Here is a 27,549-nt window from a genome sequence, read left to right as displayed (position 1 = left end):
TTTCAGGGGCATTGGTGACATCCCTGTAAAAGCATTATGTATAAAATTCACATACATAATTTTTCAATAATGCCCAACAATCACATTTTTAAGTATATTGGAACTGACATCCACTTAATTTTGCATTGACTCATTATCTTGGTGTACATTCATTTGTACTTAAATCTTTATAAATATAAGCAATCAATATTTATTCAAACTTCATGGGAAGGTTGGGAAGATTCGTCCTGAAGAACAACAGACAAAATCTATTTTTCTACAAATTCATTTGCAAATACTGACTTGACAATATGTGGTGACATGATTAAAAAGTGTACAAGACAGATCTAAAAATAAATGCATATACTTTGGTTATTCTTCATACACAGGTTAATTCTTAATACACAGATCTACACACATACAATAATTACAAATATACCTATTTGGAATGTCTAATAAAAAGAAAACACATAAACAACGGAAAGTTGAACATGTATTGTCCATAATGATAAATCCACGCACAATATCATATTACTATTGCGTATAAACTGGAAACAGATTGCATACGTTCAGAAATAATCTCATCACTCCAAGTAACCAGATGATACCAAATAATGTATGACTTCAACAAAGTAAACAAATGAAATCATTTTTTTTAGAGTCCTTAAGTTAATGAGCCCTGATATGAATCTCAGTATGAACTCTTTTTTCAATGTTAAGACAATTTAATTCTAAAATCCTAAAATAACTAGATGTCTGAAATAGAAATAAATAGGTGGCCATAGCACATAGCACAAATGATTATAAAGTACATTAACATAAATATCACAGACAATCTTTATGGCAATGCATAATATTTTGCACTAAAACTCCAAATAAAATTCCTCATATACTTCATGGTCTTTCATGTCAAATGTCAAATAACATCCTCCATTGATAAGGACTAGTATCACAGGTGACAGTATCAATGATACATGTTATTAATTACCAACACACTGTTTAGCACCACGGCTTAATGTTGGACAATTCTCATTTTGATTCATCTTGGGTTCCTGAGCTTGTAAATTCACAGAAATCATTGGTTAGTTCTGGCAAGACAACAGCAAACACATAGAAAACAACATAAAATTAAAACCCGTTTGCTGTTCTTTATCCATAACATCACCTCTAAAAATGGCTTCTTTTCATTAGTTGCTAATAATAGCTTCTCTACATCAATTTCTAAAAATAGTTCATCAAGATGAGGATTTAATTGGTGAGCTGGTCCTTGATGCGAAGGTTCCCATGGGGAATTTGCTGGTCATATCGAGGTCCTCCTGCAGGAGATTACATTTCTGTTGTAGGGAGGAAACCTGGGATCTTAGGGACTCTATGGTGCTCTCCAACTCCTGTAAAATACCAATATGAGTATATACTCGTAATTGATATACAAATATGATATATATTCCAGTATTGTAATACATATTAAATATATACAAGTAATGTAATAAATATGAAATATTCCAGTATTGTAATAGAAATGTAATAAATATGAAAAATACCAGTATTATAATAGATATATCAATTTGAAATATACCAGTATTGCAATAGATATATCAATATGAAATATCCCAGTATTGTAAAAGATATATACATATAATGATGACTAAATGCAAGTCACGCTCCAGGTGATGGTATGGTTGTACACAACATGATATATGATAATGAGTTGACAAGAGCATAAACTCTGCTCCTCTGCTGTGTTTTAGTTGAAAAAGGCAAAACTAAACAATGTTAAAGCCAGAGTAATGGGCCTTGCTACACAAGTGCGAGACTTAGTGTTTGTCACAATAATATATCTACATGTAGCTTATCACCATGATGTATTTATAAAGTTTAGTTAGAAAAAATAAAATTGTCAACATCAATCAAATTTTTGAACAATAACAGGTTTGACATCAATTAGATTGCCATTTAGTACATGGGTAGTTTAGTTTTTCACCCCCAAATGTATTGAAAAGGTTCCATTACCTGTCTGACAGAGCTGGGCATCAAGCCTCTCATTTTCTCCTCATATGACATCTTCAGGTGGGTTATCTTTGAATAAAAATGTTTTAAAGGTTACACCTGCATCCTCACATAAAACATAGCATATCTGCCTTTAACAGTTATTCAGAGAAACCTGCATATTTCTGTTTAATGATTTCATTGGCTTTGTGCAGCAAAATTAGCATTATACATAAAAAACCTGACGCCAACAGGAAAACAATTTTAGAAAGTAAAACAATCTTAAATTAGTTGTGTTCCATTTAAAAAAACCTCCCAACCAAACCAAATGAGGGTTGTACCTTTTCCTCCTGGTCATTGTCCTGTCGGTCAAGCTGCCTTTCCATCTGACGCACCTTCGTGTACTTGGACTCCAATTCCTTCTGTACAGACTGAAAACATTGAAAAAACACATTTAGTCACACTGTAAAACACTGTTTCTATAAAACTCAGCAGATCACAAAATCAATAAAACTTGATTCAATAGACCCACATATTAGCATGATTTACCACATCCACAAAATATGCAGTGGATTGTGTTTTGTCATATTGATATATTCAAAACAAAGCCAAACAGTCCAGATCATTTCAAGCCAAATAGAAAGAATGATTATTGTACAAGCAACTGAAATAACAGTCGTGCAAAAAAAGCCCAAGCCCAAGCCCAAACGATTGTTGTTAGACTACAATGAATCCCTTTAATACCCTAAATTTGGTGCTTAAAAACTTGACACATCCATTGACAAAATAGGAAATGAAAACTGTAACATTTTTATGCCTTAACTTACACTGAGGTTGGAGTTGTACTGTTTTTTCAGCGTTTTCTTCTCTTCATCATATTTGCTCATCAGCTCTGTCAGTCTCTTGTCCGACGACTCCCTGTGCCTGAAATATGCACAATAACTCCATGTATTTACCAGAGTGAGTACAGTCAGTCTAGGCACTCAACAAGCATAGTAAGGAAGCCAAACTAACACTATTCTATGATTAAAAATGAACATCAATAGCTGATACAATTTTTTTTTACTCAAGTAGTCAATGAGTTAATCAACAAATATCAAAGTCCAAGTTTTGGGCCCTACTACATATAATAGTCATTGTCTCAATGTATGTGTATTATCAATGGTAACTTGTGTACCAAGTTTCAACTACATATAAATATTTATCACACTTCTGAGTTACTATTGCCATATATGATAAACATTAAACATTTTGCAAAATTGCTGCCAAGACAATGACCATATCATAATCTTTAGGCACTTCTTAACTTATATACTCATGATTTAAACACAATAAAAACTTATTTACTTATTTAATACTTATCTACAAAAAACATGTTCTACTCACTTCTTCATGTCGTCTCTAAGCTGGTTAATTGTGGAATGCAACTCTGTGATAGTCTGTAAAAAAGGTACCAAACATGTCATCATGTGCAAACATGTCATCATGTGGAAACAGCAAGTTTGTAACTAATTAAAGAGACACATGTGAAGATAGGGACTGCCATAAAAAGTACACAGGATCTTTCAAGAAATATTCAGTCCATTTCATGGATACCATTTTGAGCTGCATCACTACAAAGACTATCCCCTACAGTTCAGATATTTAAGAGTTGTATTTTTTAGACAAGTATTTCCAAAAAGGTTTGATTTTTTTTTCTTCTACAGTGATTACAAAATCTAATTTATTGGAGCCTTTCACGTACCTCGGCTGATTTCTGAGCTCTCTCTGCATACTCTCTCTCTATCTGCTTTAGCCTGTCATTTGTCTGTAAGAGATAACCACTGAATATCAATAAATGCTTACAAGAAACAGAAAATAGAAGTGCTGCATTGGAAATTAAAAACAAAATCAAAAGCATTAAGCTTATCTAAATATAATATGCCTAAATGTGTCCTAGGGTGAAAAAAGTTACATTTTTATTTTGAAGTGAAATGTAGTGCCACATAAGCAGGCAATCTTAACTACCGGACATTATAAAAAAAATGTCATAAAATAGCCACTGATAGAATTTTTCACAATCAGGATCATAATTACTTTCAATCTTTTCAAATGAAAAAAAATCTAAATGAAGTGATTTATACCACAGGGCTCATGTTTTGAAGACAATGTCACCAACAACACTGCAAGCGGGCATAAACCATCATCTGTTGTTGTTGTTTTAGTATAAAAGGGGCATAACTCAACAATAGTTAAAGCCAGAGGTATGGACCTTCCTAAACCTGTGTGTAGTATCTATGATAACATCACGGCCTCTAAACGCCAGCTCCACCACTTTACGGTGCATACATGCCATATTTCTGAGGGGCTTCCCAGGGGATTTTGGTCTGAATTCCAGGGGATTTTGATATTACACCAGGGGATTTTTACGCGACAAAAATTGGCGCAATATCTGCATTTATAATATAAGAATTAATACAGAAATACACTCAAATTACAATAATTTTGGGACTTAGTCATTATGGTCCTTCATGGAATTTCACACTCATATTATTGATGCTTTCCACTGCAAACCTTAAGCAAGTTTTGAAAAAAAATAAATATGCACAAGTCCGATTCGGGAGAAAAGCTCCTGGCACCACAGTTTGCACAATATTGAAACGAAATAGTAACCAGCCTACAGTAAAAGTGTTCTTACACGGTACCACATTCTCCGATTTTCGATGTCCGTTTAATGAAATTATCAAATAAAATATAAGTCATACTCACGTTTGTTCATGTCAACATAGAGCACAGCTCAACCATGGAAGTGTCGACAGCTCTTTTTCTTAGCACCACCGTAAAGTGGTGGAGCTGGCGTTTAGAGGCCGTGAACATGTGTCCTAAGTTTCATGTGAAAATCTAGATTGGATTTTGAGTTATGGTCAAGGTTTCAGTTTTACACAGTGACGTCGACGATGCTGAAACAGCCAAGGCTATCATGATACTTGATTTTCTTTGAAAAACAGCCAAGCATGAACCATTTCTTTTTTAATTTACCTTGCCAAGGACCTGTTCCATCTCGATACTGTGATTCTTCTGTAACTCCAGTCGCTGTTGTTCCATCTCAGACTTAAACTTGCTCAACTGAATATTTATAAAATAAATATCAATATAAAATAATTTCAAATTATTATTTTAACATAAAACTAGTGTAGTTGTTTTAATGGGGCACAATAAATGAATAGCATTGTGACGTTCAATATATAAAGTGATTTACAATGATTATAACTACAAATCATGAAATAACTATTCATGCTGCAACTTACAAGTTTACTAAACTCCTGCAGTTATATAACTCCAAACATTTCACCTATAGTCTTTTCCCTTCCTTAAACCAAATTGCCCCTTAATACCCCACCCCCAACACCCACATCCAAGTCCATCTGCATCTTCTGCTTCTCTGACCCTCTCAGCTGTTGCAGCTCTACAATCTGTTTCTTTCCTCCATACCCAGCCCCTATCTAACCCCACCCCCTCCTCCTACATCCATGTCTGTGGTCCCACTGCATCTTCTGTTTCTCTATCTCTCTCAGTCATCCCAGCTCCACTAGCTGTTGTTTCCTCAGCACTCCCTCCCTCCTCCTACTTCCTAAGCCCATCACCCCCTCCCCCTACCTCCATGTCTGTGTTCCTCTGCATCTTCTGTTTCTCTTTCTCTCAGTAATATCATCTCCACTAGCTGTTGTGTCCTCAGTACTCAATCCCTCCGACTCCCCAACCCTGGCATGTACCCAAGTACTCCCTCCTCCTACTCCCCAACCCTGGCATGTACCCCAGTACTCCCTCCTCCTACTCCCCAACCCTGGCATGTACCCCAATACTCCCTCCTCCTACTCCCCAACCCTGGCATGTACCCCAATACTCCCTCCTCCTACTCCGCAACCCTGGCATGTACCCCAATACTCCCTCCTCCTACTCCCCAACCCTGGCATGTACCCCAGTACTCCCTCCTCCTACTCCCCAACCCTGGCATGTACCCCAGTACTCCCTCCTCCTACTCCCCAACCCTGGCATGTACCCCAGTACTCCCTCCTCCTACTCCCCAACCCCATTATGTACCCCAGTACTCCCTCCTCCTACTCCCAAACCCCATTATGTACCCCAGTACTCCCTCCTCCTACTCCCCAACCCTGTCATGTACCCCATAACTCCCTCCCTCCACCTACTCCCAAACCCCATCACCCCCTCCCCCTACCTCCATGTCTGTGTCCCTTTGCATCTTCTGTTTCTCTTCCTCCCTCAGTAATCCCAGCTCCACAAGTTGTTGTTTCCTCAGTTGGTTAGCCTGGACCACTTCCTCCCGCAGTTCCTGCTCTCGGTGCTCCAAGGCAGCTACTTTCTACAGGAAATATGAAAACAGAAGCAATAGTGAATAGAGTCTGAAAGCTCAACCCTAATAAGCAAATTTACTTAAATCAATGTTTCCCCATTTGTGGGAGGACATAAGTATATTATTCAGCATAAAGTCATGAATAAAATTGCTGTGCTCAGAAATTTAATGCCATTTCTATACACTTAAATATAAAATGAAAAAAAAACTCAACGATAAAAAAATCTCATAGTTCTTTGACAAGTACACATGTGCATGCAATAACTGACATTGCACCGCTCTTTACTGAGTAAAGCCTCTTTCTTCTGCATTTCTTTGGAACAATTAATTGAAAGGCTTAATATAACTTAGGGTCTTTTTCTTGCCTTGCTTACATACATTCCTGAATGTTTCACTCATTCTGGTGGTGGAGGGACTTTTCAACATTCAATTGACTTCAAACAAGTACATCAATAACCCACATACATCAGCCTCCTTTTTGTGTCTAGTGCACAGTTCATTCACAACCTTTCAGATGTTCTGCTGCTGGGTGGATGGATGGATCAACATCTAATTTACTCCACACAAATGCACCAATAACCCACATACCTTGGCATCCTTCTCCTGTCGTGCATGCATGCGTTTCTCGAGGTCGCGCACTTCTTGCTGGTGGAGGGACTTCAGGTTTTCCACTTCTTTCTCGTGCTCCCCATGGATGAATTCCTTCTGAACATGGAAATCCTTCAACATGTTCGACTTTTCTTGTTCGTATGACATCTTTACCTCCATAATCTGTGATTGAAGATAATATATATGATGAAACTATGACAAATTTTTAACCTCAAGCACAGTTGTCATGGAAACACCTACCCGGTAATGGTTTTGGCAGTTTTGGGCATAAATTGTCAATTTTACTCCTCTTTATAAGATTTTTGATTTAGAATAATTATTTTAAAAATTATCATGTAAAACTTTGATTTGGACAGTTAAATTAAGTAATATGTCTAAATGATACTTAATCCTGTTATGCTTGAGATATCTTAAACCAAATGGGCCAGTACTTCCAGACATTCTCCGTACCTCTCTGTTATGCAAAGACTTCTCTTCCTCCATCTGTCTGTTAAACTCCTTGGCCTGTTTTTCCCGCGCCTGTTTTGACTTATTCAGGTCTGCCTCTACTTTGTTCATCTGCTGTTTCATGTCGTCAAACATGCGCGTCTGGTTCTTGTCCACTTGTTCCTTGAATGTGGACAGTGCCCGTTCAGATTCCTCCGCCTGGTGACGGTTCTTCTCCGAAAGGCGCTTAATTTCATCCTCACGATCTCTGAAATGTTACAAAGAGATAAAATACACTTAAATTGCACAATGTCAGTCACTTCTATGAGTTTAAACTTTTCAATATTTTAAGAGTGAGATTTTTTTAAAATGCTTGGATCTTTCTTTCATTTTTCAGCCAAAATGTAGAGCCACAATAGAAATATTGCTTGGACTTTTAAGTCATGTCATATTTAGGGATCCTGACTTTAAAAATGAGTGAAATTCTTATTGAGTCAATTCGAATAGTTCCACTCACCTGACAATCTGTTCCAGGCCTTTTATTTTCTTCTGGAGGTCCTGGTCCAGTTGGTCTATCTCCTTCTTTGCTGATGCCAGCTAGGAACAAAGAAAGAGAATTATGTGAATAAGCACCATGACACCCAGCATGACACCCAGCATGACACCCAGCATGAACTCAATAAATATCTTAGATTCTATATGCATGTGATAAACTAGACCAATATGCTTTGTGCATCTAGTGGGGATAGAATCCATGACCCCTCGCTGTGCAGGCAGACACTCTACCTCGTTGCAATAAAAGCTTCAATAGCAAGACAATACAAGTGATGCTATTTATTCAATATCCAGATTCACCTACTCTATTTTTGAAATATATCCTCAAATTTCACAGACTAAGGTCAATTTGCTTGACTTTGAGGCTAACCTTACTAAGTGCGTCATTAATGTTGGACATCAAATGTGACAAACTACACAATTATGCTTTGTGCACCTGATGGAATTGTACCCACAACCCCTTGCTTTACAGATGGACACTATTCCGCATCACTTTAAAATCTAACTCAGTAGCGAGACAATATAAGTGCCGCTAAATCTCTAATATCCGGTTATTGAGTTTTTATTATTAATCTTTTTTATCTTGTATTTAAATCCAAATCTTGTCTTTGGACACGATTTTCAATGACTTTATCAATAAAGCATGGATTGAAGTGTTCCAAGTATTGGTATAAAGTTCACATGCCCATTTAATTTAAAAAAAATTTTTTTAACTAAAATTCAGAAGTATTTTTCCGACTGGCCAAAGTAGCGGGTAATTCTCTAAATACACTTCTTCAACATTTGTTTCCTCAATGAACAACATGCCACCAAAATAATGAAATTTATCTTTTAATGTTATTAAAATGTTAAATAAGATATTTGCTTAAGTTCTTTACAACATAAGACTAATTATTTCTATCTTAAACAGAAACAAATAATTTCTCAAAATTACAATTAACTGTGTTCCATCATCCTTCACTTTGTTTTTAGCAGCTCTCATTTCCCTAGTCCTTTCACCTCCCATACTTGATCACTTGTGCTCACAATATTACCAGATATTTCACAGGTTCTTATTACTTTATGACTTTTTGAGAGTTAAGCATTCAGAGCTATAAATTCTGCAATCAAAATGCACTTAACTCCATGAATGCAAACATAAATTTGAGCTAGCTCACTGTTTTAATGATAAGAGGTAGTCGTTGTTAAAACTTGCCTAATCTTGAAGAATGGACAACTTTCATTATCATTCGATGACAATGCTTTGATCAAAGCAGAAGTGATTAAAAGCTTGCTTCAAATATTTATAAAGGCAAAAAATAATTAAAGTTTCTTACACCGATTGACTTGTTAAAAATTACCCATCTGCCCTTAATGCATTTAAAATATATTCACATTTACTTACAATTTTAGTTGTAATGCAAATCCAAAACTCACGAAAACATGATACCATATTTGCCCAAATAGAGGATGTGTGACATTTTTCAGAACCTCTGGTTCAAAACTCAAGTAGTACACTATGGTACTGAGGCTGATTCCAGGATCTTAGTCATGAATTCAAAACTCTTAAATCTATAGAAATATAACAGATGGCATCAAGATGTCTTTGCTTTTCCTATACATTTGTTTTCAACTTAAACACCAATTAAAGTTCAATTTACACAAAAAAATTAAGCCCCAAATCAAGAATATGACAAAGGAAATTTCAAGACTCCAGGATCAACAAAATGGAGGATCATTTAACTCTGCTCACCTGTTTTTCATGAAGCGTCTCTACATGGAACTTGTCCTGTTTATGGACCTGCTCCAGTTCACGCATCTGTCGCTGTCTCTGCTCCTCGGCATCTTTCAGATTCCGCTTCAGTTGGTCCACATGGCTCTCAAGCTCAGAGATTGTCTCTGTCGCCTGGTAAGGTCGGGAATATATATTATGTGTCAGTCATATCTCATTGAATAATGGGTGAGTGTTTGATGAAAGAAACCAAGAAACCATACTCTGTGGTCATTAAGTTTTTGCAAAGCTTAGATTTGCCATAAAAAACACCTAACCTTTCTTAATATCTTACCTTGCTGAACAAAAATCACAGTACAACAAACAATTTGCAAAAAAGAATTGTTACAGAAACAATATTTCATGGTATTTACAGTAGAGATGTTTTTGTATAGTGAATACTGATGCTATCAGTCAACTGGTTGCTTTTTTTTCTGTGATAAAATAACCATCAACACCCAACAAATCATGACCATTTTTGAAATTTCATGATTATTCAAACAATCTTATATTCATTTCATGCTACACTCCTTATCAAAACACACCATGCATCATGCTATCACGGCAAGGTAGTTATGTTTTCTGTCAAACACCTTACACACCTACATGTAACAAGACCCTGCAAGAAAGATTACTGTTGCTTCAAACCTTTAAGCTAACCTAAAGCATACATGATCATGTCCATGCTGCGTGTGTCTCGTGTACATTGCCAACAACAATTTAGTTGATCAGTAAAGGGAGGGAAGATCATAACTGCCAGTTATACAGTCAAATACCACATGTTTATAAACCTGTGTTATGTGTATTTATAATGTTACATTGTGAAATTCAATTTTTATCACACTTTTTTGAAATATATAAATGCAAAAGATGTAACCAGTCCAGTGTTGGGGATGTTAATTGACAAGACGTCGAGCTGCAATTGTTTTAGTTTTTGTTAATACTGGCAGGTGGACATCATCCAATTTGAGCATCTTGTCAATTGCATCTTATTGAATGATTGCAAATATCAAATATCAGTCTCCTCGTTTCAAAATCATGTGAACATTTCCTCTTGGAATGATTATAAATAATAGGAATGATTAGAAATTAGTGTCTCAGTCTGAGTTCAGATTCAAGGGCATAACTGCAAATCATCATTTCATTGTAACTCTCTTTCTAGTCAGGTATTAATGATGAATTTTGCAGTATTTTATACAGGTTTGAAATTTTATATGGATTTGATATTGTACAATTATTTTCATTTATTTTTGCAAAATGAATGGAAAAAAGATGATTCTTCTTAACTTTATAAATATACTTTTCTGATGCTGAATCCAGACTGGGACTTGAGACTACTCATAATCATGGGCACTGGATGGTTACCCTCCAAGTATTTGACTGTTTAAAGGCGTTTATACTACCTATCTCTAACCAACTATCAAGAGAGGGCATTATTATGTGTTTTATTCAGAAGATTTCCAAAGGGACCTCCAAATGAGGAAGATTTTAATGTTATTAGAAGACTGGAAAATTATTGCATAAAATCCATGTTATCAGTTTGTGCAAGTAAAAATAAAATCATAACCTACAAACAGCTGATATTTATTAAATGGTAACAAAATTATAAATTTTGTGAATGTGACCACACATAACTGTTTATAAAGCAAATCAATTTTAGAAAATATACAGTGAAAACAACATACATAAACGTCTAATATCAATGTGAAAATGTATACAGTTTTGTAAATGTTGTATGAAAGAAAAACATTGCAAATCAACTTAAAACATTTTTGGGATAATTTTTCGATCTAATCCTTCTACCAAAAGCAATAGGCAGAGAAGAGATGGAAAGATGAATCAAGAACTGTTCTGCATAAGAATATGAAACATGCACGTCAATCTTACTCAATATAATGAACATATCAGAATCACAGACCTATGGTTTATAGGTCCATGTCAGTATCAATGGGCCGATTGTTCACAAAATTATTAACGTTAACAACGTGACTGACTAACGAGAACAATTCTGAACAATTGGCCCACTGATTGTTATTCCTGTCTCCTCTGCAGAACAGTTCAGAATTTTAACTGATCAGAATCCGATGACTTTTCATTGCTTTCATCTGAGTCAATCAGCAAGAATGACTGACAAATTATTCAAATTAACAAGTCTTGAAATAAAACTTTGTTTCATAAGGTTTGTTACAATAAATGATATATGCAAGAGTGCTGCAGAGTGAACATTAACACTCGTCTGTTGTGAGAGGTTTCTCTTGCAAAACAAGGGGGATAACTAAAACCAGAGTAACGGTTTCCATGTACATATGTATTTGTCTCGCAACATGTTTACCAAGTTTCATTGGAATACTTTAAATGGCTTTCATGTTATGACCAAGATTAAAGTATTTGCAGGATGACAACGATAAAAACTACAACACTGTGGCTATGACAATAACATGAATTTTTTTCTTTCAAAGCAGATGAGCTAAAAATCACCAGTTCTGATCAGTTGGTACTATACAAACTTTCACTACAACATTACCTTACAATATCGCCCCTGTATATGCACCAGTATTTATTAGATACATGGGTACAACAAAAAGAGTAAATACGGTAGGTACATGATATGCAATTTTCAAGACAATATTCAGTGTATTTGTAAGAAATTAGGACAGTTTCATTGATTAGCTTTATTTCACCCACAACTGATACAAATATTTCAGGCCATTTAATATTGTTGATTTATCCAGACACTTTTTATTAACCAATCAACACAGCTTATTTCCCATAACTTCAAACAGGTTGATATAAAAATAGAGATCATCAGGGCTTCACAATGTGAGCCGCAATTTTGATGATGGAACTTGTACACTTCTTAGTGAAAAGTGGGATGCGCTGTTTTATTAGATATAGAAGAAAAGCCAATCTTGGCGAATATTGTCTTCATGGGTTATATATGTACACAATGTTTATAACACATGGTGCATAGTATCCGGGAGAAAATAAGCCATGTTTATAACACATGGTGCATAGTATCCGGGAGAAAATAAGCAAAGATAAATTCACATTACCCCATAATTAAAAAAAAATAAAATAAAATATGTTTGTCTATAAAATACTAATGTCATTTCCTTGTTACCTGCTTTTTAATGAATCAAGATATAAAACCTATGTTAGTTCTACACACACCATAATACAATACTCAAGCACACATTACAACAAACATACATATTAACTTATTAAGCTAAACCACAGTATAGTCTACCTACTGCCCCACTCTTTGTAGTACTCCCCCCCCACAACTAAAATCTTTTGTGATCTTTTTATTGCTCCTGTCTGGAAAACTCTGCATAAGTTTTGATTTACCTCTGAAGTGCACTTCACCTATATGTTTCACCCTCTCTCTTAACAATACCTTTCCAAGAACATAATATTCTAAAAACATAATAAAATTCCTACTTTTGCCTCAGCCCCTTAATGCTCCTATTTGAAGTTAATTTTTCACTGCATTACCCCAATCCCCATCAACACTCCCCCAACACCTCCTTTATGACTCCATACCTTAGTTTGAGTCATGTTGTGTTCTTGCTTCAGGAAGTCAATATTGGACTCTGTCTTCCTCTGCAGTGACCTCAGGTCCTGATCATGTTGCTCCAGGGATCTCTGATGATCCTGCTCCATGGATAACATCCTAAAATGCAATAGGAACATTCGGTTAAAACTTTGGTAATAACCCTGCTCCATGGATAACATCCTGGAGAAGGATGGGAAAATTTGGTCAGGAATCTATAGTGAACCTGCTCCATGGATAATATCATGAACTGTAACGCTAAAATTTGGCCATAAACCTATATTGGCCCTGAACCACAGATAACTTTTTAAAATGTAACAGGGAAGTTTGGTCAAGAACTCAAGACTTGAACTTCTGATTCAAAATTAATCCGGCACAAAATAAAAACAGTCTTCAGTAAGTTTAAAAGAAATATTTCATTCAAGATTGGATAATCCAAACATACTTGTCCTGTTGCTGGCGAAGTTCAGACTTGAACCTTTCAATGCGAGACTCTGCATCAGACTTCTCCTTTTCCAGTGAGTTACGGGACTTTTTAACATTTTCTGTCTCCATAACCAGCTGCTGTACACGGGATTCCAGCTCTTTGATAACATTTTGCTGAAATATAAAGAAATGTTCTGAACTTCAAAATTTACAAAATGCAAGTCTCTTGTGATTGTATTCCTTTTACATCATCTAAAGATGGGGATTTGTGTGGTCTAGGATTTCTTGAAGGTTCAATTTGTGCTAACATGTGAGTAAGTAATACATTTTTAAATCCTACACTCTATACTCACAGTAGCTGTTGTCTGGTGACTGTATTCTTTCTCCATCTTCTGTAGACGGGCGTTGGTGTCATCCAAGATCTCCTGTATGTTGCGCGTGTGCTGTTTCTGCATCTCAAACTTCTCCTGCTCAAACTCAGACACAATGTCATTGATCTGGAAACAGAGATGAATCAAGAACATCACAGTTTATTAACTATTTATATTATTAATTGACCTGGGTCTGTGAAGTAATAATTTTGAAAATATCTGAAAATCTTAATAGACATTGATTTTATTCAATAATCATACTTTTATTTTAAAAACACATATACTTTCCTTAATATTTGACTATGAAAAAATTAAGAAATGACTTGAGATGTTTTATGAACACCGGCCCTGTTCCATTTCACCCCTTCACCTATCCTTATTGGTAAGCACTGTCAGTGCTTGCTCAGTGTTGTATGGACATGTTAGGTCATATTTCTGGGTTGCTTATATAATATATTGAACAGAAACTGATATTTAAGTCTGTGAAAAACCTTGATATTTGGCTGAGTTAAAACCAAAACAAAATTTAACCATAAAAACCACTTTGTTAAACCAATAAAATAAAAATGGAATTGATTGGTCCATGTTTAAGAAAAAAAAAACATGCCATGTACAGATTTTTACAAAATGCAAGACTTATTCTCACAAATACAATATGATTTATCAAAATTCACCTTTTTCTCAAACTCATTTTTCTTGGTAGTGTTGGTTTCCTCGACCATGTCCTTGAGATCATGTATCTGACGGTCCTTGGTCTCCTGGGCGTGCTGACTCTCCTTTAACAGGCTCTGCACTGTAAACACACACAAGCGCTAAGGTTAGTTTATGCTCATTTCTTTTGGATCAACCCTGACAAAAGCTGATTTGTTTGTCAAATGTTGATGTCTGGCGACTCATTTGCATGTCTAGAAAATACTTCATAGAAAAAGTTCTTAACTTTTATTTGTGGCACAACATTTTTTGCTCTTTTAAAGAAGAAAAAAAGCAACATCTTTTATTTGGTATCATTTTTACATTTTGATTTTTTTTCTACTCATAAAATGGTTTAAAATGATAACAAAATCATATTGGGTAACTAGTCTAAAAAACATATTACAGTATTCTACATTGGATACCATTGCTTGGGAATTTTGAAAATGAATGTTAGCATAATAGTATATTGTAGCTTATGGCTGATTATAAATGTCAAACAAAAATTGACTATTCTTTCTACCAGATGTGAGAACAGGCATGAAATCATGATCGTCCTAGCCCAATTGGATAGCGTCATTAATGTACGAAGTTATATTATAAGTTACACTGCTAATAGCTAGGTGTGTATAGAAAATACACCCTTGCTTCTAACAGTGTCACTTACAATATACACCTCATGCCAACATATAACTCACATCTTACCTTTGAAATTAATTGAACAAATATTTATCTATACACTTCTTGACACATTTGAAATGGACTAAAGTCTTACCCTTATACACATACAATGCATGTGTGTTTTTTCCATGAACATATCCACATTTCTGAAATATGAGCTACATGCATGTTAATGGTTCTTATTCTTATTAAGTTAAATGTGTTATTCTCTTGCATCATACTTTTCTTGTCCAGTTTTGTGATATGGTCCTCCAGCTCCTTAATCTTGCTGCGATGTTGGACCTTCACATCCTCAATTTCAGCATTCTTACGGTCCAGGATCTGAATTTGGGGTAAAGTTAAAGAAATTTGATAACACACTTAAACCTGATTATGACCTCCCTCTCTAATGATTATTTCACAGTCCATGTGCATTTGTTTGTCCAGGATTTTCATGTTACTAGTAAATCTCTCCATTGGTTTAACAGGTTAAATAATTATGAATACTTATATCAGGGTGGTTCAGCATCAAGACAATTAAAGACATGGAAATCTGCATTCTGCATTTAGTTTATCTCTACTTTGTAGCAATCCATAAAATGTTTTCCAAAATCTAAAGCTAACAATGTAGATATTTTTCAATCCCTACATAGCACAACAAAGCCTAACATATTCTTATTAACGTATAATACTGACTGGCAAATCAGACTTTGTTTACTAATTTGAATATTCTTTATTGGGACATTGCCACGATATAACTACATATGGCTCAGTAAGTTCTGGTTTGTTTGTTCTTACCTTCTGTACAGCGGCATCATGTTTCTGCTGCATGCGGAGTTTCTCCTCGTGGAACTTCGCCTCAGCCATCTTCACCTTCATATCACCGCTCTGGATGGTAAAATATATATTTTCAGTTTATATTCAACTGTTGTGAAAGCTATAGCTAATGGACTACAGAAACCAGTGCCAATCATGAATGACATTCAAAAAGAGTCTCTTGTGAGTATGAAAACCATCTGGCCAATACACACACATCACCTCACCGTCATATACCTTTTGGTTTGAGTCTTTGAAATGTGTATCTGTACAATCAAACACACTCCTTAACTACTTCCTTACCAGCTATATCTTCATTGAAAGAGCTTTATATTCATCTTATTGTGCCCGTCTGTACTGCTTATTACATGTAGTTATTATAGCCTTAACTTTGATTAATGCTTTTTACCTTAAGTAATTACTTTTTATGGGTACCATATTTTTCCTTATACACCTCTATTATTTTCAGACCATCTAGCACTAAAAATAGTGTCTGTTTAAATTAGTGATGTGTTACCTAAGAGTTTGACAATAGGGTACAAGTTTATATTCTACAAAATGGCAGACAATGAGAAAGTAATTACCTCTCTTCCTCCTTTAGGCATGACTGAATCATCTGCATACGTTATTCCTGAAGTAAGGAACATTTTTTTTAACAAATAGAATCATGTAACAATTACAGTAGACTAAACGGAAACTTAATGAACTTTTTGATTGTTAATTGAAAATTAATTAAAAACATTTTTTATCACTCTCCACTTAATCCATTTACTCTATTTAATTCCTACCACAAATCTGACCTTAATTTATTTTTTGTATATTCTGTTGTCTTTTATTCAAATAAAGGACAGACTAGATGAATCAAGGAGGTACATTTATGCTCTATATGGTGATGTACATGTAGGTGGCATTTAAGCCATTCGGGGACATGGCAACAATATTATAGTTCTTGTACCTTTAAGGTAAGGATTGTTGCTTGTCGAGGAAATACCAGTTGCCTCAGACCAGTTGGTTGTCTGAAATGAAGGAAGCGAAACATTCAAATAAATATTAAACAACTATGTTATGAAAGTTTAGTTTGTTCAATTACAAATGTATGTATAAGTTTACAAGTGAACTTGATTATTGTTGTAGTTTTCAATTTATCATCAAGTTCAACCATCCCAAAGGAAAAGCTACTACTAAATCACTAGGTTTTACTTAACCCATACACAAAACAACAAAAAATGATATATCTCTTATATAGTATATTTGAAACCCAATATCAAAACCTGTATTCTAATATTCCGGTTGATATAATAAGAACTATAGTACCGGGTATCTTTTATATAAAGGTATTACCATAAGAAAGTTTGCAGTTATAGTGTAAAGTTAGTAAGGGGAAAGTATCAGGTGAGAAATAGAACAAAGCAAATCAGATGGGCATTACAGAGACATACAAATGGGCCATGTTACCAACAAACATATGACAATTTTACATCAACAGTTTCAGTTTGATATAACGTTTGTATCAAAAATATAAATGAAAATTTAACTTGCAAATTTAAATAAGTCTTAATTTTACCTTCAAAAATTTGTTTGAAAATATATCAAATATTTTCTCAGGGATACCAATTTGAAAAAGTGAGCATTTGATGAGTTTGTTGATAGGACATGGCCCTAGTGTGTACCAGTGACCAATACATGACAATCACTACTCTATACTAACTAGATTACATGCACTGTGATTTACCTCAGAATGGGTTGTAAACTCAGGAAGTTTCCGCTCATCTGACAAAACATGCAAAGCCACTTACATACATGTATATACATGTACATTCGCACATACATGAACAGTGTGGTGTTAAGATTTTATATTTTCTATCAGATAACATGTAAATAAATTCGATTCTGTGAAATTCCATATAAATTATTTTTTCATTTAATTTTCATGGTAATTTCAGCATGAAAGTTGAATAATTTGGAAATATGGTTTGCATGGATGTAACAAAATTGAATGATTTTAATAGTTAAATAAAATGCTTTTAAATAGCCTTTTTATATTCAATGAAATTCATACAGAAAAAAAGAACTTTTTGTTGTTTTTTCCTAAATTTACAAGAAAACACACCTTTTTTCTTAGACCTGATTCCTATCATACTGTCCTCATCGTCGGAGTGATAGTTAAACGCTGATCGAGGGTTTCTTCGATTTCCAACCATACTTAGATCATCCTGGCATCCAGAGGTGTACATGAGTTATAGCATGTTGGGATATCACTATCATGCAGAGTCATAGATATTGAACAAGGGCACTGAGAGCAAACGGCAATGCTTAATAAAGGGTTAAAACCTTTATGGTATTTTCTTTACATAATACAGATTACTGCAGATTTTATTCTGGCTAATTAAAGGACAAATTTTGACCCCAGTTCCAATGCAAAAAGAATAATAAATTATACCTCTTTCCAAAAAGATAAAAGTAGAAATACCACTTTCTTTTTGAGAAAAATTAATAAATATTGAAAAAGAAACATTGAGTGGAAAACTGTTATATGGGTCAAAAGAAATGTGTCCCCCTGAAAGTGTGAATCACTGTTGTCTTTATCAGGAACTGAAAAAGTTTTTTTTCTCTGTCTTTATTATAGCATTAATATAAATTTCTACCAAAAATAAATGGAAATTCCTGAATTAAGTCTGAACAATACTTTTTTTCCAATCAGAAAGGTACTGACCCCTTCCAAAAATGGTCGAAAAAAAACACCCTCTGGTAACAAGTGTTATAAGTTAAATGTGAATATCTTGCATTGTTTTAGAGTTTTTTTGCACTCAAATAACATCAAGGCTATGATAATACCTCAATCTATTGTATTTAACTTTTTTAAAGACTGGTTAAAAATGCTTCTTAGAAGCTCATGTATCTTAATAACAAAGATACATAGATTTATAGAGTTCTATTATGCAGATTACATTTCTTAAAATTTCTACCACCTTTAATACATGAAACATATTGTAAGTTAGAACACAAGACTAAGTTATACAAATAAAGAAGAAACATGCAAATGAGTTGGAAACATGAAAGTCAGAAACAAACGAATTCAAAGATAGACCATGCCCGTTATATCATGAAAATACTTAAGTCAAATCTCAATCTCAGTCTCAACCCATTTTACCACATCAAAAGTTAATAAAAATCGTTTTTGTTTTTATACCTTTTAAAAGCACATTCTTTGGTCAAGATTCCAGGGGAAAAATATTCTACAGAAAAAAAATATATTCAATTACTATTCATTGATTTTTAACAATTCCTCAAGTGATGTTTTTACTCTAGAATTAGTTTTCGTTGAAATATTGACAAAACTATTCTTTCAACACAATCTATGAAAAACAAAATCATTTTCCAAAAAGTATATAAACATGACAGATTTTGAATCATACGACGCTTTTATGTGGTAAATTAAGCTGAGGTTAAATTTGATGTGAGTATTTTTGTGAAATTGGGGCCATACCTTCACCAGAAATTTAGCAATCAAGAAACAAATATGAATAACAAAATCTTATAGAACTTTGAATAGTTTAACCTATAATTCTTTAAAGGCACTGTTTTAAGGATCAATTAAAACACAATGCTAGAATTTAACTGACAGAGCTAATGGGACTGCTCATACTCATTCCTACCCAGTTCTGACCAAGTTTGGCATTCAAAATTTATTTATTTTTTATATTTTTTCAATTACTTAAGAAATATTTAACATGTATTTAAGTTACGTACATAAGAGTAAGGGACAGATTCCCCTGGCCGACTCAGGTAGTCTTTCCTAGGTGAGGATGAGCTTATTGGTTCTCTGTCTGTGTCGATGCCCAGTGCTGTGTTAGGCCTGAAAACAGGATCATAATAATTAATGGAATATTTCAGGTGAAAACACCATGTTGGTCTAATTTAAAAGCACATCATTCCATGAATTATCAAACTCACCACAGCGCTTCTGATTTTTAGCTAGACAGAGTTGCATGGAAATAATACAAATCCAGAACTTCATAGATTTCTCAACTGATAATTTGGTAAAAGAAAACTGGATAAAACCGTTATCAATTATCAGAAATAATTGGAGGCCATTTTATTGATAAATCGTCGATTTCATTATAAAAACTGATTCATGTTAAAATGAAAGGAGTTGTTGTGCAACAGTTATATTCAGATATTATCTTATGAAATTCCAGATAATTTGTTATTTCAGCACATCATGAAAAGCCTTATGGGTATAAATTTTGTCGACAGAAAGCTTATTCTCCCACCCCAGATAAGTAGATGCAAATATTTGGTCATGCTGGAAATCCATATCTTGCCTATGGGCAAAGATAAAAAAGGACCTGTTTTGAAAATAAATTTTCTCTATTCTGTTTAACTGCGATGAGAGAAAAGACATCTACACTGGCTGCTCATGCAAGATAGGTTCATCCCAACCCTCGCGCAGGGTTTTCAGTGGAAACATGGTAGAACTTGTATGACCAGTCTGGTATGGTGGCAATCTTCCCTGATAACAAGGGGAGATAAGATACAACACTCACCTTGTAGAAGGAGAGCCAGGTGGGGAAAAGGTAGAACACCTGATGGAGTGGGTGACAGAGCTGCCTACAGTGGACAGGTACATTGAAAAACCCCTTAGCATTCAGTTGAATATGAAATTAGCAAAATCTCTCACCTTCTAGATGCAGAACAAGGCGATGAAAGTCCTGATCACCAGGTTGGGGATGGTAACTGTAAATCAGAATAGTTATGAACCCCATTATTTTAAGGCCAATAAAAAAATCTCACCTTCTGGAAGGAGAACCAGGTGGTGAGAGCCCAGATCGCCAGGTGGAGTGAGCTGCTGGGTTGCCAATCGTGGATCGGAACAGTGACGAGCCCCCTGTCGTTGTCAGTTCTCCATTCACCCAGTCTGGCACCTTGTTTGTCTGAAGGTATAGGAAACAGACATTGTTTTAAAATTCATGGCAGAACATGCACCACATTGTTCAACTTTTTTTTGAAGAATATATGTAATATGATGATGATGATGATAATTAAGGTTAAAATCTTTTTCAATGGGGTACACGAAGTCCTAATTATCCTGTTATCCATAATATTAATCATACTGATTAAGTATAAAAATACACCTTTAAAAATAATATAATATTTATTAATAAAAAATGAACAATAATAAAGAGTACAGAGCTTCACCCATGTAAGTTAACAATGTTTGTGGCTTATAAACAGTGGTACATGTATATAAAAAGACATCTGTCAGCTATTACAATAAAGCTGCCATATAGACTCAGTTTGCAACAACATTTCTATCACGAAAAAGATGAAATATGCATGTAAAATAAAAAGCATCAAATTATGATAAATATATTTAAGAATTCTGTTGGACAAGCAAAAAATACAAACTTATGAAATAATGTTAACCAAGTCTTGGAATGAAACAAAGCGACAGAGTATAGACATAGAATGTTAAAATTAACAGAAAAGAAAAACAATTACAACACCAAACAAACATAAACAACTGATTTACATACTAGTTTGATGAAAATGTGTACAATATACTGACTTACATATGATTCATTTTATTTTACAAAATTAGTATAACACTGATACAGGTCAGTTTTTCGCAGCATTACAATACTAATGCTCCAATAGCTCACAAGAGCTGGTAAATTATAGTGGTGAAAACATCTATGACGCCATCCCAAGCAGATAACCATTAGAGTTTACAATCACAGGCACATGCAATATACATTATGATTGAACGTTCAGTAACAGGAATACAGAGGGGGGTTGATGGTTAGTTTATTATTATGTTACCTCCGCTGGTTCATCAAGGTAAACAGACTGCAAAATGTAAAAACATGCAAGGATCTCGTGAATACAAGAAAGACGGCAATGTGCTTTATACTGCTACACATAATTGTTATTAAAAGACATGTGTAAATGTTAAATACACAAACATGACCATGCAAATGAAATTATTTTTCTTAACAATCACAGCATAAAACAATTTGATAATGTAAACAAAGTATATGCAAGTCTAAACTATTTTTTTCAAGGTAAACTGTTCCAGCCAGCCACTGCACAGAACACATCATTTTGATGTTTTTAGAAATACTATTAACACAATCATGACATGGGAAAACCTCTTCTACTAGTTTACATTCTCATTCATCAGAAGTTTGATAATGATAAATCTATTTTATTGATACACATAGCATCGTTACTCTGATGAACAAGAACGGTTTATTACTATATGTACTTCATTGAATTCATAATTTTATGGACTAATAATTAAACTGTACCAAGAAGCTTGAATCAGGATTATCTTTTTAAATTATTTCCATGAATATATCTGCCAGAGTCTGAATTAATAAGCACGCAGTTATTAACAATTCTAGCAAAAGCTCACTATTGAAATGATCGCCATACTTGTTCAAATCTTATATTTTCCATGACCAGGTTAATTACTGATTTCATTTCCCTGTGAGAACAATGTTTGAATTGTTGATCCAAAATCTAACTTAAGCCAAAGAGTCATAACCCATTGATAAAACCACCCACCATGTACGCCGGGAGTGTTGGTAGACCCCCTTCCTGGGGTTTACTGGTGAACGGCCCCTCCAGCACACCCCTCTTCAACATGTGCAACATCAGCTGACCATACATGTTACGATTTTTCCTGGAGTGTAAAAACAATATATCAATTTATTTCATTGTACAATATTCCATGTTTTTAAAGTAAATTATATGAATTCAGGAAAGGAAAATATACTTATAGTATCTATTACATAATATACATTTCTACAATGATGTACTATGGAGAATCATACTTATACATGTAGTTACATTATTACCCTTAATTGGTAGCTAAGGTAAAGGAAAACTTTCAGCATGTCAATTTATATGGTAAAATTAACGTCTTAATACATACAAGTATGTTAATTCATATGATAATTTCGAAGAATGCCAACTTTATTATTGAACTGGTACATTTATAATGATGATATTGAACCACCAGAAGTTAATATGTTACCTGCCAGTGTAGCCAGATGTTGGCTCGCACAGTTTCTTAATCCAAACAGCACATTTCTGACGATCTACAGTAAAGAAAAAAAACATACCGTTAACAACAAGCTTAATACATAGATTGAATGTTTTGAATAAGGAAGCTGTAATCTGATTTTTTTTTAACAATAACATACATGTTACTTTGATTAATAATCACTGCTTTACAAAACAAATAACATCTTGATCCAAAAGATATTTGACAAGCCTTGGATTTCTGTTGAATTAAGCAAATAAAAGAAATGTTTATGCTACATGTAGCTGAAAAATAAATGTACTAAAGCTTCAAAACCATATATCTTTTTTCTATTTCGATAAATATATAGTTTTAAATCATAAACCACTTACCAGTTTTATGTGGTAGTTTAAGGACATGTGGTTTCATTTCAGCCAGGTATCTGTCGAATTCCTGGTCTAGTTTCAAATACCCCGATTCATGTGACTCCATTTTTGACGCTCAATTATTATATTTCCTGCAAAGGAATTAGAGATATTGTTATTGGAGATTGAAACAGCCACTGCCATCTTACAAGCATTTCCTCAAAAAGATATATATATATGTATTTACGACAAAAAAGAAAGAAAAGAAATGAATTACATGTGTCCATGTTATGATTAACCTTTCAAATTCAAAGCAATTAATTGAAGCATTTGAAAAGCCACTAAAGTTGGTAATCCAGATTCATGTTTAGCCATGAAATATATTATGCCTCTGTTGACTTGTTCAGATTAGAGTGGTGATACACAAGTTGAATCTTTTGATGGTTTAGAGAATCATTTATTCAATAAGACAATACTTGTTCAGCAATAGGGTGGTTGACACCTTTATCTGTGATAGCATCAACTCTAAATTCCTGTAAATGTTAAAAGTTTCTACAGTACACTCATCAAGTTTCAGTTCCCTCGCTCACTCCAAGGATTGAGCCGATGACAGCAGGTTTCCACCCAGGGATAAACTGTTTCCCTCACTAAAAACCCCCAGAGTTCCTCCTTGTTGCTCGTTTATCGCAGAGTTTAATAAGAAGCATTGGAATCGTCCGATTTTATTACCCAACAGAGGGGACACCCCATTGGATGACATAAGCAAGAAATAATTCATTCCAGTTCAAAAATTGTTTATATCAAGCTTTATGTACATTGATATTCGCATTAAGTTCTTTCCAGTGATTTTTTTGTACATTATGTATATATGTATGTGAGTAAACACCAAATAAATATTGCCTTGACTTGTAAATAAAAAACATTGAATCATTGATTTATTGCCTCTGTTTGTATTTCATCATAAAAGAGCTGACATTTTACACCATTCTGAACCATATTTAACCTCTGACATCATGTGCAGGATCAATTCAATGTAGCAATATTTATTATTGATGATAAATAGCTAGTGACGTTATTCAGGATTTTTCCACAGAAAAAGAGGCAAGAAGGCATTCAACTATGTGCTGTAAACTTTGAATGCATGTTTGACCTCAGTCACTTTCAATCATGATTTTCTGAAAATATATAGTAAAATATACTATTTCGGGTTTTATATATTTATCAATCTTTATACCATATTAAAATAAAATGCTATTATTCAGTCATGATATAATCAAACAAATCAAATTTTATTTTCAGTTGGTATGACATAACAGAGAAAACATTAGATATGAATAGCTATTGACCGACAAGTCACATTCTGAAATGCCTTTCTTATGGTAAGCTCACTTTATACAAAGCGTAATTTTTTAATGTTTATCATAGAGTTTTTTGCAAGTGGATCTGATAAAAACATAAATTGGGCAGGGGAAAAACAATAACAGCAATTTACTAAAGCCATCATAAGAAATTTAAAATTTGTTTTATACAAAATTAATTTAAGTGTAGTTTCTTATCATAAGTTCGCAGACTGAACCTGTGATAGCAATTCTTCGACTGACTGATCCTGTTCAAGGGCCTAATATCCAAACTCCCCCGAACGCGGACAGTCAATAGATGCATGGCGTTGGCCATTATAGCGAAAATCCCCATATGGAAATGTGGATCTTACTCGTTGAGTGTACTGTAATTTTTTGCAAGATATTTTTATTATTAAAAGTAGCAACCCGATAAATCAATAATTATCGCTTATTCATTTTAAATTGCACTTTAATAACTAACTTTTCGAAGACTTAATACAAAAAATATGAACTTAAAAAACGGCAAAATATTTACACCAAGTCAAAGAACAAGATCCGACATGTTGACAAAAAAATCTGCAGATTAGTATCATAAAACGCAAAATGCCATTTGAAGCAAAGCGCACCTTTAATAAAAATATAATCATTTACTCAACATACTGGCTTTTTTATGTTTGCATCATAAAACTTTGCATTTTCTTATATGAAAAATGTTTTCAATCAGAATTTATTTTGAAGTGACAACGATTTTGTTTACATCCGATACGCATGCGCGACTTTCAACGCTTTAAAATTGTGAGCGTCTCTTCGGGTTTCTGGTTGTTCAAAACGACTTTATTCAATACGGGTAGCTAACTACTGTAATCAAACAAGTAGATTAATTTAAGGAAAATAACTTCACCTGCTTAACAATTAAATATCGCCTTAGTATATTAATTGGGGAATTAAAAAAAAAATGATTCCGATGGCACATGGAAACAGCGTATGACAAGCCAAGATTTGAAAACTACTGAAGAACGCAGTGACCAAGCAATTTGATACTGCACAATGGAATTAAACATTTCTCTATACCATTGTATACTGTCCATATAAAAAAGATTTCTTTACCAGGTTCACCAAGTGCCTGTTGTAAAAGAGAACTATTCACGGAACATTTGCAGAGGTGTTGATAGCATAGAGCCTTTATCGTCGCGGTGCCGAACATACACATTATATGAGTGATAATGCTGATTGATACCACGTGATCATACATACAATTTCTTTGTGCACAATGTATACGCATTGTTTGGTTTCTAATGTTACGTTAGCTTGCATTTTGAGTCGTTTCATCATTTCTCGTTTCCACGTTGTTGTTGGGTTTTTTTGCTGCAAGATTGCCTTGGATTTGGTTTTTCTTCTAACTTTAATTGTACGAAAATTAACCCAAGCGTTGAATACCAGTCTAGATGGACATCAAAAAATGACGTTGTTGCAATGGTAGATGTTTATCTGTCATAATAGCAGTCAGACACGAAAATCACAGCTCACGATATTTTAGAGAAAATAAGCGAAATATGGCGACAAACGAAGAAGTTCAGATTAGATGATGTTTATGGAGAAGTCTAGCCTGCGTAAGGAAAGAAAAAAATCCCGCAACTTGCGATTCGGATAGGGTACGCTTACAGTTTGTTACGGTAAACAGTACGGAGAAGAATCCAGTCAAAACAATGACACAGTTGGCAAGGAGCCTGAGTGGAGAACTAATTATAGAAGATCCCTTAGAAATATTCTACGCGTTTGCCCGAAACACGGCGTGTTGCGGAGAGCAAGATCAAAAAAGAAACAGTCAAAACAAGGTTGACAAAGCTTGCAAAGATCTGATAAAGATTGTACAATAGAGGATCCCTTATATCCGTTCTACGCGCTTGCCCGAAACACAGTGGTTTACGGAAAGCAAGATCAAGAAAGAAACAGTCAGAACAATGCCACTGTTTACAGGGATCCTGATGAAGATTTTATAATAGACAATCCCTTAAATCCATTCTAAGAAGGCCCTCACACAATTATGCTTTCGAGCGTACCGGGCTGCCTTGAGGAACATGCTGCGCATGAACGGCCAAATCTGACCGACCGGAAAGTCGCCGAGATGGAGGAGCCGGCACAGACAGGCGGCATCAAGAGGAAAAAGAGGGATGTGAGAGGTAAGACAGATCCAAACTCGAGAACGGTTCAATGTTTTAGCAATTTCAATTCGATATTAATCTTCACTCAATAAATGTTTAATGGTTAAGCCATTCTATTTGCATACTATTTTTCACTTTTTTTAAGCACTGAAACGGCATAAAAGTTTAAGCGCGCATAGTTTACGTGCATTTATAAATGTAACGTTTCTTTGAATATGTTCATTCCAGGTTTGAAGCCACCTACAGGGACCGAAAAGAAAAAAAGGAGGTGGATATAGTGTGAAGTGGAGATACAGTTGTATTAATAAACCATATGTAAACTACATAGATACTAGGTTTTTTGTTCGTATGTTTCTGTTTTTGGTCGTCTTTTTGGTGTCGACCTGCAAAAAAGAACCTTACATTAACCATACCTAAAACCGTTCAAAATGTTCACATGAAACTTCGTACCAAACTACATGTATGTGTTACCACTGACAG

The 27,549-nt window shown here is 34.4% G+C and overlaps 1 protein-coding gene across 5 annotated transcripts; it reads right to left on the bottom strand.

Annotated features, from left to right (window-relative positions):
* Nucleotides 1-249: 249 nt before the first annotated feature.
* LOC128211793 (centrosomal protein of 112 kDa-like) lies at nt 250-25,689 on the bottom strand. 5 transcript variants are annotated; one of them, XM_052916874.1, is made up of 30 exons: nt 25,568-25,689; nt 23,595-23,719; nt 23,215-23,278; nt 22,743-22,860; nt 21,996-22,022; nt 20,967-21,106; nt 19,923-20,028; nt 18,283-18,385; nt 17,905-17,942; nt 17,128-17,188; nt 16,757-16,803; nt 16,155-16,244; nt 15,599-15,698; nt 14,681-14,799; nt 13,989-14,132; nt 13,655-13,809; nt 13,200-13,329; nt 12,181-12,195; nt 9,639-9,791; nt 7,869-7,948; nt 7,376-7,619; nt 6,905-7,087; nt 6,182-6,325; nt 4,984-5,070; nt 3,710-3,772; nt 3,352-3,404; nt 2,793-2,889; nt 2,307-2,396; nt 1,990-2,055; nt 250-1,367 (listed from the first exon to the last, which is right to left on the bottom strand). In XM_052916874.1, exons 2-30 carry the CDS (start codon nt 23,692-23,694, stop codon nt 1,215-1,217), a joined length of 2,970 nt encoding a protein of 989 aa, XP_052772834.1. In that variant the 5' UTR covers nt 23,695-23,719; nt 25,568-25,689; the 3' UTR covers nt 250-1,214. The 5 variants fall into 5 exon arrangements, with proteins under 5 accessions (XP_052772834.1, XP_052772826.1, XP_052772849.1 ...); XM_052916866.1 differs by having other exon boundaries at nt 25,534-25,675; XM_052916889.1 differs by lacking the exon at nt 21,996-22,022 and having other exon boundaries at nt 25,534-25,675.
* Nucleotides 25,690-27,549: the final 1,860 nt, after the last annotated feature.

This window comes from Mya arenaria, chromosome 2 (assembly GCF_026914265.1).
Source record: "Mya arenaria isolate MELC-2E11 chromosome 2, ASM2691426v1".
Taxonomy (NCBI): domain Eukaryota; kingdom Metazoa; phylum Mollusca; class Bivalvia; order Myida; family Myidae; genus Mya; species Mya arenaria.
The sequence above is the reverse complement of the archived record's forward strand: the minus strand, read 5'-3'. Positions and strand labels throughout refer to the sequence as shown.

Excerpts from the sequence above, each read along its gene's own strand:
- LOC128211793 (XM_052916874.1), bottom strand. The coding sequence starts at position 23,694 with ATGGAGTCACATGAATCGGGGTATTTGAAACTAGACCAGGAATTCGAC. Across the intron at positions 23,279-23,594 it reads TAAACTACCACATAAAACTG|ATCGTCAGAAATGTGCTGTT; the intron begins GTAAGTGGTTTA and ends TCTTTACTGTAG. Across the intron at positions 7,088-7,375 it reads AGTCTTTGCATAACAGAGAG|ATTATGGAGGTAAAGATGTC; the intron begins GTACGGAGAATG and ends CTTCAATCACAG.